The sequence below is a fragment of the Vulpes vulpes genome, chromosome 12 (genome assembly GCF_048418805.1).
Source record: "Vulpes vulpes isolate BD-2025 chromosome 12, VulVul3, whole genome shotgun sequence".
NCBI lineage: Eukaryota > Metazoa > Chordata > Mammalia > Carnivora > Canidae > Vulpes > Vulpes vulpes.
The window spans coordinates 157,946,741-157,962,626 of NC_132791.1; the positions used below are offsets into that span (position 1 = coordinate 157,946,741).

The 15,886-nt window shown below is 53.4% G+C and overlaps 2 protein-coding genes across 7 annotated transcripts; both read right to left on the reverse strand.

Annotated features, from left to right (window-relative positions):
* Positions 1 to 4,104: 4,104 nt before the first annotated feature.
* Positions 4,105 to 5,687, reverse strand: AURKAIP1 (aurora kinase A interacting protein 1). Of its 3 annotated transcripts, none has more exons than XM_026006906.2 (4): positions 5,482 to 5,687; positions 5,107 to 5,191; positions 4,366 to 4,811; positions 4,105 to 4,280 (listed from the first exon to the last, which is right to left on the reverse strand). In XM_026006906.2, the coding sequence occupies exons 2-4, from the start codon at positions 5,153 to 5,155 to the stop codon at positions 4,179 to 4,181; spliced, it is 597 nt and encodes a 198-aa protein (XP_025862691.1). In that variant the 5' UTR covers positions 5,156 to 5,191; positions 5,482 to 5,687; the 3' UTR covers positions 4,105 to 4,178. The 3 variants fall into 3 exon arrangements, with proteins under 3 accessions (XP_025862691.1, XP_025862690.1, XP_025862689.1); XM_026006905.2 differs by having other exon boundaries at positions 5,471 to 5,653; XM_026006904.2 differs by having other exon boundaries at positions 5,292 to 5,484.
* Positions 5,688 to 6,461: 774 nt separating this feature from the next.
* On the reverse strand, positions 6,462 to 14,817 carry CCNL2 (cyclin L2). Of its 4 annotated transcripts, none has more exons than XR_011996008.1 (11): positions 14,450 to 14,817; positions 14,141 to 14,215; positions 13,827 to 13,936; positions 12,852 to 12,972; positions 11,810 to 11,874; positions 9,269 to 11,227; positions 8,959 to 9,063; positions 8,734 to 8,875; positions 7,823 to 7,931; positions 7,647 to 7,739; positions 6,462 to 7,496 (listed from the first exon to the last, which is right to left on the reverse strand). XR_011996008.1 is itself a non-coding variant. In XM_026007108.2 (11 exons), the coding sequence occupies exons 1-11, from the start codon at positions 14,738 to 14,740 to the stop codon at positions 7,142 to 7,144; spliced, it is 1,566 nt and encodes a 521-aa protein (XP_025862893.1). In that variant the 5' UTR covers positions 14,741 to 14,800; the 3' UTR covers positions 6,462 to 7,141. The 4 variants fall into 4 exon arrangements, 2 of the variants coding, with proteins under 2 accessions (XP_025862893.1, XP_025862892.1); XR_011996009.1 differs by having other exon boundaries at positions 7,823 to 7,934; XM_026007108.2 differs by having other exon boundaries at positions 9,269 to 9,368; positions 14,450 to 14,800.
* Positions 14,818 to 15,886: the final 1,069 nt, after the last annotated feature.

A 15,886-nucleotide genomic window follows, 5' to 3' on the forward strand; every position in this document is an offset into this window, starting at 1 on the left:
CCAGCAGATGGGGCCCAGGGCAGCCCAGACAGGGGACACCAGGAGGCTACTCCATGTGAACAAGAATCATTTCAGAAATTTGACCAAAACCGTGACTTTTAAAATTCTGTCAGCAAATTTAGGGCTGAATTTTGATAAATAGAAAAACAAGGAAACAAACAGTTGTATGAAAAGGAAAGTGTGATCTTGCTGAGCCCAGAGGCCATGCAAGTGCTGTCAGGCTGTGGCATGCCCACCGGGAGGGAGTCCACTGAAAAAGCCGTGGTTGTCAGCTTGGTCAGACTCCAGTGGGCAAGAAGGAAACTGTTTTGTTATCAGCTTTGTAGAACAACTTCACATGGAGCTACAATCTTACTTGGCTGGGAAGTTAAAAAAAATAACTGTAAATACAAAGTACTGAAACCAACAAGGCCAATCAAAGTGAACACACTCCTTTTGGAGGAGGGGAGGGGCCCAAAGCCCCCCGGGCCTGGGTGCAGAGGGAAGGCCATGTTGGAGCCCAGCCCTGCATACCTGACCCACCTCAGCTGGGACAGATGGTGGGCAGGACAGCCCTGTCCATGAGAGGGTCTTGGTGGCCTCAGGGGCCCCGTCCACCCACACAGCAGACCCTGGAGGTTGGCCAGCTCTGCTCAGCAGGACTCTGAGCTGGATCAATCTCCTCCTGGACTGCAGATTGTCCACACCAAGGTGAGGCCAGCACAGGGGGCAAGGATGTGGGGCACAGAGTGCCAGGTCACAAAGCACTCACCATGCATCCAGTTGTGGCAGAAACCTGTGCTCCCAAATTTACTGGGACAAGTACACTCTACAATTTACACTTTATGAGATGCATGTGCTATTAATACCACCCAACGTAGCTCAACCCTGGTTTTGACCATGTTCTCTAGGAGGTGGCACAAGCATGTACCCAGCCTGAGGCCTTCCCTCCCCTTTGCCTCAGGAGCCCTGACAGCTCTGCTGTTGTCCCAACTCCCTGCCCCCTGGGTCATCAGGGAGCGTTCAGAGCTTCCCTCCCCTGTACATCCGGGAGTGGTCCTCAGCAGATACACAGGCCACCCCACCTCCTACAGAGAACCCCAGGCCCCCAGACGCTGTCCAGACACCCCACTCACCCTCCCTGGACCCTAGTTCTAGCCCTAGCACTCAGCTGTCATGCGACTCAATGTCCTGGATCGGATTCCTCATCCAAATGGCCCTAGAAGACTGAGGTCGGCAGTGGACAGAATTTGATGGGAGCATGGGCTAGACTCTGGGTGCCCTGACAGGTGGTGGGGGCTGTCCCCACTGGTCCCCACCCTGAGGCTAACTCCAGACCCAGCTCTGGACTCCTCAGCCCCATCCCAGGAGCCACAGATCAAGAGCCCTTCAAGGGCTTTCCCCAGAACTTAGCCCTAGAGAGGACTGTCCCCACCCACATTCCAGTGACCCTTCTCACAGAGCTCAGCTGGCCAGGCCCGTGGAGCAGGCTTCTTTCTCCATCTCCGTTCCATTTGGAGGCTGTGTCACTCTCACCAGCCTGCATACTCCTTGGACAACAGGGAGTGCAGCTGTTCCCAGCTCATCTGCCATAGGCAGGCCACAACCAGCCCCTCTCAGGACCCAGCATCCAGCCTCAGCATCCTACCCTGAGGCCTGAGCCTGTCTGGCTCCTTCCATGGCCCACCGTGTGGCCAGGAACACACAGGCCAGAAGACACTGGCTGCATGGAGCAGCCAAGTGACAAGGCATGGTGGCTGAGCTCAGAGATGCCTCTACTTTGGGGCCAAGAGGCAGAGCCCCCAGCAGATGCCCAAGAACACCCCCAATACCTCTGGCCCTGGCTGGGGCCTCCTCTGGCCAGAAACCAAGCCCTAGGCAATGCCAGGAGCGGGACTCTGCCACACCCCTCCTGCCTCTGCCCTTTCACTGTGGGGGGTGCCTGGGGCCAGCAGGGAGAAGGGGCTGTACATCCCACAGCCTGGTGGGGGGGCAGGGTGGAGGCCCCATACAGAAGAGGGAAGGGGTGGTTTCTTACAGCCTGGGAGGAACTGCAGAGATAAAAACAGAAACACCAAAATTGCCTCCTGAGGTCGTGGTTGGGGCCCAAATACATCCAAGCCACAGGCAGGACAAGCTCTGCACACAGGCAGCCCAGGCAGCAGCAGGGAAACAAGGATGTGGGGTTTGGGCCAGTTCAGGACCTGACTCCACAGGATCAGTGACATCTGGAACAGCGGTCTCAACCGTAGTACCACTGATGTCTGGGGCAACCTATTCTCAGGTGTCAGCTGCCCTGTGCGTTATAGGGCATTTATAGCAGCGTTCCTAGCCTCTGTCCACTGTTGTCAGTGGGACCCCCCCCAACTGAGACAACCAAGGTCTCCACATGTGGCCAGGCACCCAACCCCTCAGCTGGCACTCACCCCAGGTAGAAGCAGCTGGTGCCAGCTGCCAGCTCCCAGGAGTGTGGACCTGTGGCTTCCTGCACAGACCAGTCCATCACACCCCTGGAATCACAGCCCAGCCAAGCTGCTCACAGAGCTTTGTCTCCAGACAGCAGATCAACTTAGCATCCACTGCTCCTCTCACCCACCAGGGAAGGGTGGAGGGAGCCACGGAGCAGCCAATGCAACATGGCTGGGAGATATGGGAGCAGCCACCCAGCAGCTGCCAGCACCACTGGCAGGCAGAGGCCAGGCTGCGATGCCAGGCGGAGCAGAGGCCAGACGTGGTACTAACAGGGCACAGTCCCCTCCACCTCAAGAGGCCTCACCACTGCACCATGGCACCTTTGCCCTCACGCCCCCAGATGAGGAAACCCAAAACCCAGGAAGGATGCCTGTGACCCTAGCTGGGGGCCTAACAGGGCCCTTGGGCCCTCTCAGGTGACTGGGCTGGCAGGGTGCTCTGGCTGTCCTGGTTCCCAGCCCCCACCACAGGGGCTGCTGGGAGCCCAACTGCTGGCCCTCAGCAGCTGCATGCGGAAGCAGGCCTGCACCTTCCATGGTATCAGGTCTCCTCCAGATCATAGCCAGCAAAACACTCCTCACTCTCCATCATACACAGCCCCTCTGTGTGCTATGTCCCCTGACAGAAAGGGACCCAGTGCAGTCCAGTGAGTAGAAGCCTGCTTACCCAGCTGGCTAGCTGCCATGCACAGGGCAGGGGCCTGCCTGGCTCACTGAAATGTGGGGTGAGCAACATAGTCCGTGCCATTCCAGAGAAACTGCTGGGTAGCCCACATGGCAGGCCTCCCCAAGACCTGCCTAACTGGCAGAGAACTCAACCCTGTTCCCAGACATGTTTCTGTGACAAGACAGAAAATCCCCACAGCCTGGGGAGAAGTGGTGTTGCCCTTATGGGTGGAGGGGATCCAGGGAAGGTACCAGCATCAAGTCTCTATGGGATGACTCAGACCTATCCTTTAACTCTGCCACCAGGAAGCAGGGCAGAGGCTGGAGAACAGCCTCTACCATGTTCATGGCTCTGACCAAGCTCCCCTGCTTGCAGCCCACCCTCACCAAGCCTGGATGTGGAGATCCACTGGTCCACACGGATGCTCCAGGGCTCCTCCAATTCCACAAACAGCATTCGTTTCTCAGCACCCCCCAACCCTGAACCTGCCAGAGGACACCCTCCCAGCCATCCTTTCCTATCAGCCCTCAGCCAGGGTCCCATGAGGGGGCAAAGGCCAAGGAACCCAAAGGAGACCAGTGGTCCCCAGTCCTCGCTGAGCAGGACATCTCAGGCAGCCATCTGAGGTCTGGGTCTGTGGGGCACAGCCGCCCCCCTCCCTGTTCCCTCTCATAGTCTGGCCCCCTAGGCCCCCAGCACTGTCCCCTGGTGCTTCTGCCATCAGAGGCTTAAGAGTCTGACTCCCCCTGTAGAAGACAGTACATGAGAGTGGGCCTGGGCCTCTGTCTACAGCTGTTCTGACATCATATTAGTGAATGAGGAGCCTGTCACTCCTGTGGGCTCAGCTCCAGAATAAGAGTCTTCTCACGGAAGGGATCCCTATCTACATCCTGGGGCTCTTGTGTCTCCTAGGAAACTGGAGGTTGGCACCAGCATCCATCCCAAGACAGGTGACACTTAGGCAGCAGGGGATACAGGACAGTCAGGGACAGAGGAGTTGCAGAACATTTATTACAGTGGGTTGCCAGCAGTAAATAGGCCAGGGGAGAGGAGCACTAGATTCATTTGCCCTTCAGGTAGATCTTGGGGGTCTGCCAACCTGCAGGGGCTTCCTTCAGGCCTGCCTTCAGCCAGATACGCCTCAGGTCTCTCTCGAACTTGATCTGCAGGCACAGGAAGGGACAATGGACTGGTCTGTCTGTAGCACAGTCACACATTTCCATCCCAGGTTGAAAGGCTCGCGCTTACCTGCTTCCGTCTTAGGCGTCCTTCTCGGACCTTCCGCCGCAGGAACCGGGTCCTCTTGACCAGCTTACGGTACTTGTGATGGTTCATCTTTCGCCGGCGAATCTTCAGCACATTTTTGCACTGCATCTGGGGAGCATCCCAGACCTCCTCCATCCCCTGCTCAGCCCCCTGGCCCACCTGGCTAGGCGGACACTCATAGAGTTGGGATGGAGCCAGGGTCCCTGAGGCCCTGGCCTCTAGTCTGGGTAGGAGGTAGTGGGCGCTCAGCCAGCTCTCCAGGGGGCTGATGGACATCTTCCTAGGGACCAGCATCTCCTCAAGCTCCAGCTGGAACCTCTTCCCAGGGATGGAGGCAACTCCACTTGGGCGGGCTGGCTGTGTGCTGTAGCAGGGCCTGCAGGCTCGCCTGCCCAGCAGCCCTGAGGCCGGCCAGGGCCGACTGCAACCTGCAGAACAGGGAAAGGCACAGTTACCACCCAAGCAGCGATGCAAGGGCTGAGCCCAGCCACCGCGGCTGGGGAGCAGCGCTGTCCACACGGACGGGGATGCCCCGCACGTTGTTCCCTGCAGGAACTCACGTTGCCGTTCTCAAGCCCAGGCCTTCCCTTTTTGCTACTTGGTTGTTGGCTGACCCGCCTCCAGTGGGACGCACGGGCAGGTTGAAGGCGGGGGAAGGGGGGACAGGGACTCCTCGCTCCACATTCCTAAAGCAGGGTGCCTCTACACCCCGGGGTCCCTTACCTGCCCGAGGAACAGCCCTCAGCAGCGGGGTCAGGCGCACCAGGAGCATAGTCCGTGGTTGTGGGGACCCCAGGCGCTCCAGGGGCTGCAATATAGGCAATGTAGGTGAGCGGGGGGTTACGCGGGGCGGCCGGGTTCCTGCCCGACACCCCCATCACCCTGTCCCGCCGCGGTTCTGACTGCACCTGGAGCCTCCGCAGCCGACCCCCACGAGCCTCGGCGCCCGCCCAGGGACCCGCCGTGGGCGCACGGCCGTCAGGGCTTGCAGGCCCCGAGGCGGCGGTCCCCGTCCTAGCCCGGCCTCACTCGAGCGGCCCCGCACCTGCGGTCTCCCGCAGACCCTACCCACACCTAGCCCGGGCACCTGACACTGACCACTCCGGCGCCGACTCAGGCACTTCCGGTCCTTCCCCAAACCGGCCCCGGGCCTCGCGTGCGACCCCCTCCTCCCAGCGCCCCCTGGCGCCCTCACGGCGTCCGACTCCGCGGCGGTGCAGGTCCAGCCGGGCCCAGATAGCGGCGGTTTCCGGCCAGAGGGGCGGCCCGCCCCGCCCGTAGCTCGCAGGCTCAGCCTCTCCCTTATGGCGGCGAGGAAACTACATTTCCCATAAGACCAAGGGATGCCCTGTGCGCCTGTGCAGTAAAGCCTCGCATCACGACCGACCAATCCGAGGCGGGCGGACGTGGCGTCGGCCCAGCGACGGAAAGAGTTTTCGGGGAACCGGCAGCGGCTGGTGAGCGAACGGCCTAGATCCCTTATCCAGGGTCAAGGAGTCCCGCGGGAGGCGCCAGGGGTGCATGGAGAACACGGCGCTTTTGAAGGCCGAGAGCTCCTCTCCTGTGCCAGCGGGAGGACACCCAAAGACCGCAGGCAGCCCGGGTGTTGCTCCCCAGCGTGTACCCCGCCGGCGATCTCGCTAAGGTCGGCGTGGACGGTGGACCTCCGCCCCAGGGACTTGACTGCGGGCGCCCCGACCTCCCAGGAGGTGTCGCTCGGATTCCCAAGCAGCAAGGCCTCCACCCTCCCTCCCTCCAGGCATTTTACCGGCGGGTCACCGGAACGAGTGAGCCCCCTGAACCCACCGCCCTCGCCTTTCCTGGGGCCCACGCCCCAGCTGCCCTCCCAGCCGCCACCTACCCGACCCACACTTGCTGTCCCTCAGGACCAAGAGGATTGCAGGACCATTTTGTCCTTCCCCGACCCTCCCTCCGTGAGGGCCCAGAAAGTGGCGTTTGTCGGGCAGCAGACATGGCTCAAGCTCATCACGAGCCTCGGTGGGAGAGAGCCGGGACTACAGGCCGTGCACAGGAACGAGCAAGCAGAACAAACCACACATTTCTGAACCTTCCGAATGTCCTGAGTAGAGAGAATTGTGTTTATTTAATCACGTAAAATGCATATATAGGAAACCTCTATTTGGGAGCTGGTGGCCTGCACACAGCATCGCACAGATAAAAATATACGACTTTCAACACAGATCTAAATACCTTCACATTTTAAAAATCAGAATTCTCTACACAAGTTTTAAGCTGACAGAATTCAAGTTCTGAGTTTTCATATATAGCTTTAACTTGTATTAAACACATGTTTATTTACAGGGCGGATAGAGAATAAGGGGCTATTAAGGCCATTTTCTCATCGTGAAACACTGCAAAATATGTACAGAAGTACAACCTAATATAGGCAAAGGTTCTAAGTCATTTTCTTGGTTTAACGTAATTGAGTATTGGTATGGGAGTAAAGACACAGCCTGTCATTAGCACCAAGCCACACCACTAGGATGTACGTGTCCGCTTCCACATCCAGCTGCCACAGGGCTGGCTGCTGAGGTGGGCCCTGTGCTGGCACCGGTGTGTACCGTGCCCAGGCCGGCCTAAAGGGCACCTCGCCGGCCTCTTGATTCCATCTCCAAAATCATCACGAGGTCCAGAGTTAACAGCCATTTCCAAAAAGAGTCACACACCACAAGGTAGTCATGCCCTGCCTGGTGTGCACACCAAGGATCAGAGGGCAGCGCTCTGGGAGCCCAGCACCTCACCTCCGATGCCTGCTGTGACCAGGGTGATCCCGCTCGTAGCGATGACCTGTTCGCTCGTAAGACCGAGAACGCTCCCTTCGCTGATCTCTATAGTAATGACTTTTTTTCTTATATTTCCCAGAATTATCTGCCCGCTCCCGTGAGCGGCTTCGAGAGCGAGAGGAGCTCCGGCTCCGGGATTTGTGTGGTTTCTGGGTGGGGTACTTGCAGTCCTTAGACTTCCGGTAGCTCCTCACCTTGGAGCCCTTGTACGGAGCACCTCTGTGTGCCTGTCTCGGCGGGGAGTCACTCCTGCTCCGTGAGCGGCTCTGAGACTTGGACCCGCCAGACGTGGAGCCACTGTCACTTTTTCTGTGAGGAAGGACAAGCACCACCAAGTAGGTGACCATTCACCCCAACCACCTCAGGCAGCCACATCACCAGCCACCCTGGGGAAAACACTCCCTTGCCAGGTGCAGCCCCGCCCCCCCACCAGGGGAGCTCTGGGCAGCAAGCACATACCTCCTCTTAGGAGAAGCAGATCGTGATGGGGACCTTGAGTAGCTCTGCTCACGACTGCCGCTCCGACTTCGACTCCCTCGCCCCTTTGGCAAGCTGAGAACACAGTGGGAGCAGTTACAGGCTTGAAGTCTCTGTAGCCCACCCTGAAGGCCTGCTTGGGATGCATGGGTACTCACCCATTTACTGGGCTGTCAGCCTTGATCTTCTTCACGCCATCCGTTTTCCTCTTGGCGTTTCTCACAGAGAGCGGGGAAGCTTTGTTTCCTTTCCCTTCTTTGGGGGATTCTGCTAGACCAAATACAGAAAGTTTAAAACCTGACCATCAGGTACCTGTTGTGATAGAAAACATATTAGCACAGCAAGACACCACCACTAATATGGGATGTAAGGAGACTCCCTGGTCCTGGCCTGGGACTCAGAACCTAACCATGCACCCAAAAGACACAGACACAGATAAGCCACCTGTCTCCCTTGCTTTCTCTCAGGGACTGGGGACATGCTACAACCCAACAAAATAATCTACTACCCCAGATTTATAAAATTTTCATCAGAAAATAAGCTAATTAGGTGGGCTGGATTAAAAAAAAAATTTTGGAAAGCCTGTCCATGTCCCTTGCTAATGAAAATATAAAAATAAGGTATGCCTGGCTGGCTCAGTTGGGGTGCATGCAATTCTTGATCTCAGGCTTTTAAGTTCAAGCTTGACACTGGGTGTAAAGATTACTTAAAAGTAAAATCCTGGGGCTCCTGCCTAGGTGGCTCAGTCAGTTAAGCATCTGCCTTCGAATTGGTCATGATCCTAGGGTCCTGGGATCAATCCCCACATCAGGCTCCCTGCTCATTGGGGAGCCTGCCTCTCCCTCTCCCTCTGCCACCCCTCACGGCACATGCTCTCATACTCTCAAATCAATTAAGTCTTGAAAATAAAATATAAAAACAAAAACTTTAGGAGCACCCCCTCACTTCACAGATCAACAAATGTCTGCTGGGGACCATGGTTCCTGCCGAGTGCTCAGGCTAGCAGACACACAATTCCAAGAGAAATCTGGAGGAAAGGAGGGCCCCACATCCTTACACTCATGCTCACCGAGCTTGGGGGCAGGTGAGAACCCTGAAGCATTGTCCAGAGCCTGGGTGCCAGCAGGCAGCAGGCCTCTAGCTTGTGCCTTGGCCTCTTCAATGGCATGCCTTCTCTTCTCTACTTCACTTTCAAGGTGTGTCAGATCAACCTGTGGGAGTCAAAATCCAAAAAGATTCAGAACCAGGTACTTCTAGGTAACACAAATGCATGTTACATGAAAAAACATAAAACCTTTTTCCGAGTATAAAGCTGAAGGATTTTTAAGCAGATTTCTTGAATTTCTTCTTCAGTTGCTCCAAACAAAAGAAACCAATGGGGACGATTGGGCAAAGGGATCTGTAAACACAAATATCATCACTTTAATACTTTTTTTCATGGCCACGAAGATTCTTCGGGCAATAAAAAACAAGCCTTTCTGGTCACCCAGAAACAGGCTTTTTATTGGCATTGATGCACATAATCTGAAGAACACTACATAGAAGTTTACTGAAGGCTGGAGAAAGAATCAGACCAGGATCCCCTGTGGTGGCACAACACTGACCTCCAGTGTCCGGGCAGCAAGATAAATGCAAGCACAGGCAATGCTCTCAGGCTGGAACCTCACGAACACATCTGTGCGTAGGCTGTCATTCATGTAATTCCTGAAAACCAAATGCAGGAAAGACTGCAACGCCCCGGGCACCCCCAGGATACCCGTACGCGTCATCTAGATAAGATCACTACTCTATGCAGTCTACTCCTAGGCTTAGAGCTACACAGTCCTGTGAGGCTCAGGATTCCTGGAGAGACATTCTAACTGCTTTTTGCGAATACAGGACAGGAAAACAGGGAATTTACTGGAAAAAAAATCTAAAAAGCTGGCTGAATGTCAGACAACACATGTTGCTATGAAAGAGAACCGACTTTAACTTTACTTTTCCCTCAACTTCTGGCTGTTCTCGTGCAAAGCACAATGCCTCAGAGAGAAAATGTCTACTGTAGTGGTTGAAATGTACTTGATGAAAATCTAAATGCTCAAAATCCATAGTGCAGAGAAACATGCAAACTCAAATGAATGGGCTGAGCAGGCAGCCTGCGAGGGCTCTTCTGAAACAAGCCGTCCTCTTGCATCTCTTTTCCTTGAAGAGGCGCTCAGGGCTTGGCCCTTCTCCTTCCATGAGTCCACTTGGAAAGGGAAAACACCCTCGGGCGCATGGGGACATCATGCAGAGGAAGGCTCAATGCCCAAAGGGAAGTCCTCTTCTCAGGTTTATCAAAGAACGGTTTCCAAATTGTCCCATTTCAATAACGAGTCTTAAAATGAACATTCATAAAATCAGACAAAAGCAATAAAACACTACAAGTTTCATCATAATCAATACATTTAAAACATTACTTTAGAAGATATAAAAATACAAAACATTTGCATGTTTTAAAAGCTTAAGGATTTTAAAATTGGCTACGTTTTCAACATTTTCCTTTAAATATATGTCTAAGATTTAACAGACCAAAATCAGATCTCATATTAATTTCATCATTATTGCAAAAACAACACATTAATTCCATGAGAAAACAGTCAAACAGATCATATATTTGTTGCTCCTAACATACCCCACTATGGCAACCCTTACAGTCAGGCCACACCCACAGGGTAGCCAAGTCAGCTGTGTGATTTGATAAACCCCCACCCCAACCCTGGTAACTTTGCCCTAAACCCTGGAGAAGGTGATACACAAACCCATTCAGACTTCTCAATGATATATTCAACATATGTCAGCTAAGGGCACCTGGCTCTGAAGTTCTTGCTCCAGGCATCAAGAGATAATCAAGGAAAAAAACCTACATAATGGCACCAAGGCCATAGGTCTCAGAGCATTGCAAGTGAATAGTTCAAACACTTCATAAACATAAGCATCAGTAACTTTTTTGGTTCTAATATTCAATACTCAAATAGTAATAACATTAATCTATTAACTTTTAAATCCTAAAAACAAAACAAATGAATTCCTTGAGATGTATATTTAAACTTATTGCTTATCTAAGTTACAATATAAAAAGTGTCCATGAAATAATTTAAAGATGCACACCTTTTACTAGAATATATCAACACTTAGCTGCTGAAAAGAGCAACTTTAAGACTTCCAGGAATAATGCCATAATCCCACACTGAAGTCTGAATTCCCATCAGCCAATTCTTACAGCTTTCCATAGAAATTTTTTTAAGAGAAAGGTACTGCATCTTTATTGCACAGGTACAGCAGTTTTAAAGGGACAAATTTCAAGACAGTTAACTCTAATCAATACAATTACCAAAGCACGACAGAGGATTAACAAGAAGCACAACCGTCAGAGAACCACAGCAGCAGTCGGCCAGCACTATACTATCGTGCGCATACCACCATCTAGAGCCAGCCTTCGGTGGAGAGCCTGCACTGGATTGGCTGAGGACGGCCGCTGTCCCTGCACCAAAGCGCTTGGACAGTAGAGGAGAAGTCTTAGTCACTTACCCTCAGAGGCTACCCTTTGATTGAAAGAGTACAGAAAAGAAAAGTCAAAATAGGTTCTCTATTAGATATGGCATAGCACCAGACAATTCAGGCAGCAAAAATATGACCCTTACAGACTTAACTCCGTGGGAAAAAATTCACAAAGTACCCAGCACTATTACTTTAGGCTTCATTTCTAACATATGCATTGTTAATATTGGTCCCCAGAAAAACTTTATCCTAACCCTCTTTCTCCCACAGGATTGTAATAAGAAGCAGTTAGAAGCAACTTCAAAGAAGATAATAAAGTCACTACATCGACCTTGGCACCTATGGGAAAGATCCCGATATGCCAAGTCAACAGTCCCCAAAGGGAAGCCCAGTGAATGCTCTCCTGGAAGGTCGGGGGAGGGTATAGGCCACCTTACCGTTATACTAGTGGCTGATACTTTGGGAGGCTGGTTAGAATTTACACTGCAGGAACACTGGGCACTCAGACAACTCAAGCCCACAACCAAGTCATGGGACTGACTACCCACTGCCCAAGTGCCTCAAATCAACATATTCCTGCACTGCCCTTGCTGGTCTCATAAAACAAGCAAGGAAGGTCAACTCACCATGAGGTCTGGACCAGGTGCTGGTTACGCTCACACTCTAACACCTGAAGGTACATAACGATTATCTGGAAGATACAGGTCAGGTAGTTATAACCAAAAACCTCGAGAACCCAAAATTCAGATCTTGAGAGCGTCCATGCAGTAAATATGAGCCTCATGCTAGATCCCAGAGGTGACTCCTGGTCATATGCCTGGTGCACAGCTCAGCTGGAGGGGAGTTTTTGCTGACAGGCCCCACTACCTGCTTTCCAACCCAGGCACCACAAAAGCATGTGAGGACCAGGCTGCACTCACAGCAAAGGCAGCCGCACTTTTCATGGCCATCACAAGGCAGATGCTCATTCTCATCTTCGACATAGTTTCCATCAGTGAGATTAGCTTGTCTTAAACATCTCTGTACCCTAGTCACCACCTTACACAAAACATGGTGTAAAAATACTTCAGCAAATTTTTAAAAAGCTCTAAAATCTATGGTAACTTATCAAGAATTTGATTTGATGTCAGAAACTCAAACAAGCAAGAGAGAAAATAATATGAAGAAATTCACCAATAAAAAAACAAATAAGAGCAAAGACGCAAATTGCAATCTTCTCTTTAAAAAAAAATTTATGTGTGTCACATTAAAAGTTCCCATGGTACTATATATAGGAGCCATCCTCAACTGACATGTGCTGCAAAGCTGCTTTAGTTAATTTAGAAATAAGGGTTCAGAATCCTTCTAATTCCCCCACTAAAGAAAACAGCAACTTTAGAAAATTAGTTGTTGAGAAAGAAAAACAGAAACTGACAGATCTCATTTTTACAAATTCATCACTATTTTTGAAAGCTCAAACTCAAAAGATTCCGTTTCCAAAGCTCTTGAAAACATACTAATAAAATTAACAGGTAGTATAAAGGCAATTAACAAGTAAGAAATTTTCAGACTTTAGATATAAACTGGAAAACCAAGTCAGGAACACATTTAATCCTCTTCAGAATTTTCAATCTTGGTGAGAAGGGAGCAGTCAGGTGGGCTCACGTGGCAGCTGGGCCACATACCCACCTTGTGAGGGTGCTTCACGTGGACACAGAAACCCAGCTCTTTGAGAACTCGTCTTTCTGCTTTTATAATCTGATTCTTTAAATTAACATAATCTTGATCCAACAGTAGAGGCACAGGTTTCCTACACAAACAAAGCACATGTCTACATAAGGGTCAAATAAAACAATTTCTTTCGAATCCCAATTACCTCCAAATGGTGAAAATCCACTGGAAATATAATATAGCTGTAGCTAGTTCACTTTGTTTCCTTTAACCAGAGAATCTTCCTCAAACCCCAGAGCTAACTTGATTATCTATTCTCAATACTTTTCCTTACAAGCAACAAACACAGAGCATAAGATTTCACGATCTCATCATACAAGTACTAATCTCACTTTACCTGACTCAAGACACAAATGTATCTGTTGTAAGTGAATGGAAAACCACAGTACCAACAATGTAGGATATTTAAACAGCCTAAGACTCTATTTTCCAAAAGGCTTCCATGAGCTTGAGAAGTATAAAGTTTGGGTTGTCTAGACAGTGGTTCTCAACCAGGAGCAATTTGCTATCTCCGGGCCAAATCTGGAGACATTTTTGGCTGTCACAACTGAGAGATGAACCGTTAACATCCAGTTCAGAGACCGGGGTACTGCTAACCACCCTACAATGCACAAAACAGTCCTCACAATGAAGAATCATACAGCCTAAAATGTCAATGGTGTGGAAGTTGTGAATCCAGCTCTAGAACATTCGGAGACAGGCATGAGCAACAGGGAGACCAATGTTCATAAAACCGTACCCACGGTGCCCTGCCCTTTTTACTGGGGTTCCTTCACTCATCGAACAGCATCTGCGGGGTACCTCCTGGGCAGCAGGCTTCTCCTGTACACAAGTTTAACAGCTCAAACCCTTAGTTTTGTTTCAGAAACGTTAGTGAAACTTAACCACAGAAAAAGGCGACCGATATTTACAACAGCTCTGACAAAGACTCACTTTTTCTCTCTCAGATGCCGAAGGCGATGAAACACGTTGATGACATCCCGTATCCGTCTCGGGGCCTCCTCTATCTTGGAGGCCAGGTGAACACAAGCCATTGACACGTGCTGAAATGCAAGCATGTCAACACATAGATGTGTCCCTTCCCATCATACCGGCCTCCGACGACTCAAGGAGAGCGGCGGGCGCAGAGCAGGGCCTCGCATAAAGGGCCGCCGCGGCGAGAGCACTCTGAGCGCAGGCACTCAAGGACAGCACGCCACCCCGCACCACCACGCCGCTGCCCCTCCCCGACACGACAGAGCCATTACCTCCATGGAATGCTTCACAAAAGACTTGGTGTAGAAGAACCGCTGGAACAGCACCTGCCCGGTAGCCATGGCCACCTGGAAAGAAACGTTCCGTCGCTTGTAAAAGCTTCGCGGTGAAGCCTCTCGCTCCGTGCGACGAACGGAGACGCTGGCGCGCACGCTGGCAAGTCACCGGGGCCCCGCGGCCCCGCCGCCCACCCAATCTCCCGAGAACGGCGTCGGCCGCCCGCCGCCAACAAAGGGTCCGGCCGCCTCCACAGCGCCGGCGCGGCGGTTACCTCGGCCCGTGGCTCGTGGCCGCGCCCTCACCTGCGGCAGGCGGAGCAGGATGCCGGCCGCCTGGATGAGCTCGCAGCCCACCACGCGGAGGTCGGTCTCCGTGTCGGTGTCAAGGCCGCTAGACATGGACGGCGTGAAGCGGAGCTTGTCGTCGGGCAGGAGGCAGTTCTCCAAGGTGATGAGCACCCCGGAATACAGCCGGTCCCCGATCAGCATCCCCTGCGCCCCGGGACCTGCGCTCCCCGAGCCCGGGGTGCAGGCCGCTGCCGCGGGGGCCGCCGGCCCCGGAGCCCCAGCCGCGACCGTCGCCGCCGCCGCCATTTTGTACCGCCGACTCCCCTTCGGGCTTCTTCCCGGCAGGGCGGCTCCTCGCGACGCTCCACGGCCACGGCCGCCCCGCCCCTCCGCGCGTCATTGGCTCGACCTGCGGGCCGCCCGGCGCTACCTCGCCGCGATTGGCTGCGCGACCTACCCATCAGCGTTCCGGCGGACGTCGATACCGTAGTCCTGGGCGGGCGGGGGCGGGCTCGTCACCCAGGGTGCCCCGCGGCGCCCGTGTAAGACCCGGGTCACGGCCTGACCCGGAAGCGCTACTGCCGGTACCCGCCGCAGGTTCCCTGAGGCTCGGGCCTACCCGGGAGGCGTCGTACCCTTTGCACGGAGAGCCGGCAGCTGGGGGAGCTCTCACCGCACAGTTCCGGCCTGCCCTGAGGTGGGGCGGGGAGTAGGTCCCCGCGACCGGGCCCGAAACCGCTCCAGGTCAGTGAGGGCACGTGCGGGCGCGAGGCGGCTTTGTTTCCGCGGGGATCGCAGGTCTTGGAGGCCCCCTGGGGTGGCTGAGAGCGAGCAAGAGTTGGCGCGCGGGTAAGTTGTCCCCAGCCCATGCCCGCAGCAACGAGATGCGGTTTACCTGCATCCACCGGGGCAGCTGGCGGGGTCATCCTACCCGGTCCTCCCTGAGTTCACAGGGACAAGGGAGGAATAATTAAACGTCGAGTTCGAGGTTTCTGTGAAGCCTGGGTTAAGGCACGAGTGGCTCCGGACAGGCAGGAAGGGAGCTCGGACGTCCTTCCTCAGTGGGGAGCCGCTCTTGATGCCTCATCGCTTCTACCGGCCAGTCCCGTACCAGGGCAGCAGCTGCGGGATTCGTTCTCTTGCTGCACAGCTAGCCCAGACTTTCATCATGACTAGTGCAAGAACTTCTGGGGGTGGGCTAAGCTGGAGAGGAGATGACAGGGTAAAAGCCTACCGTGGGGAAGCTCCAGACGCTTGGAGATGCTAGTTACTGCACCCAACTCAAACTCCCAAACCCAGAGGCATCTCTGGCTTTCACCCCTGGTGACTCATACAGCGCCTGCCTCCCTCTCTTCATCTTCATGGGCAACACGGTCACAGGGTCCCATCTCCCCTGATCCCAGGGTGCCCCGCTCTGTGGACTGAGCAGCACACTGTTGGGGAAAGGAGGAA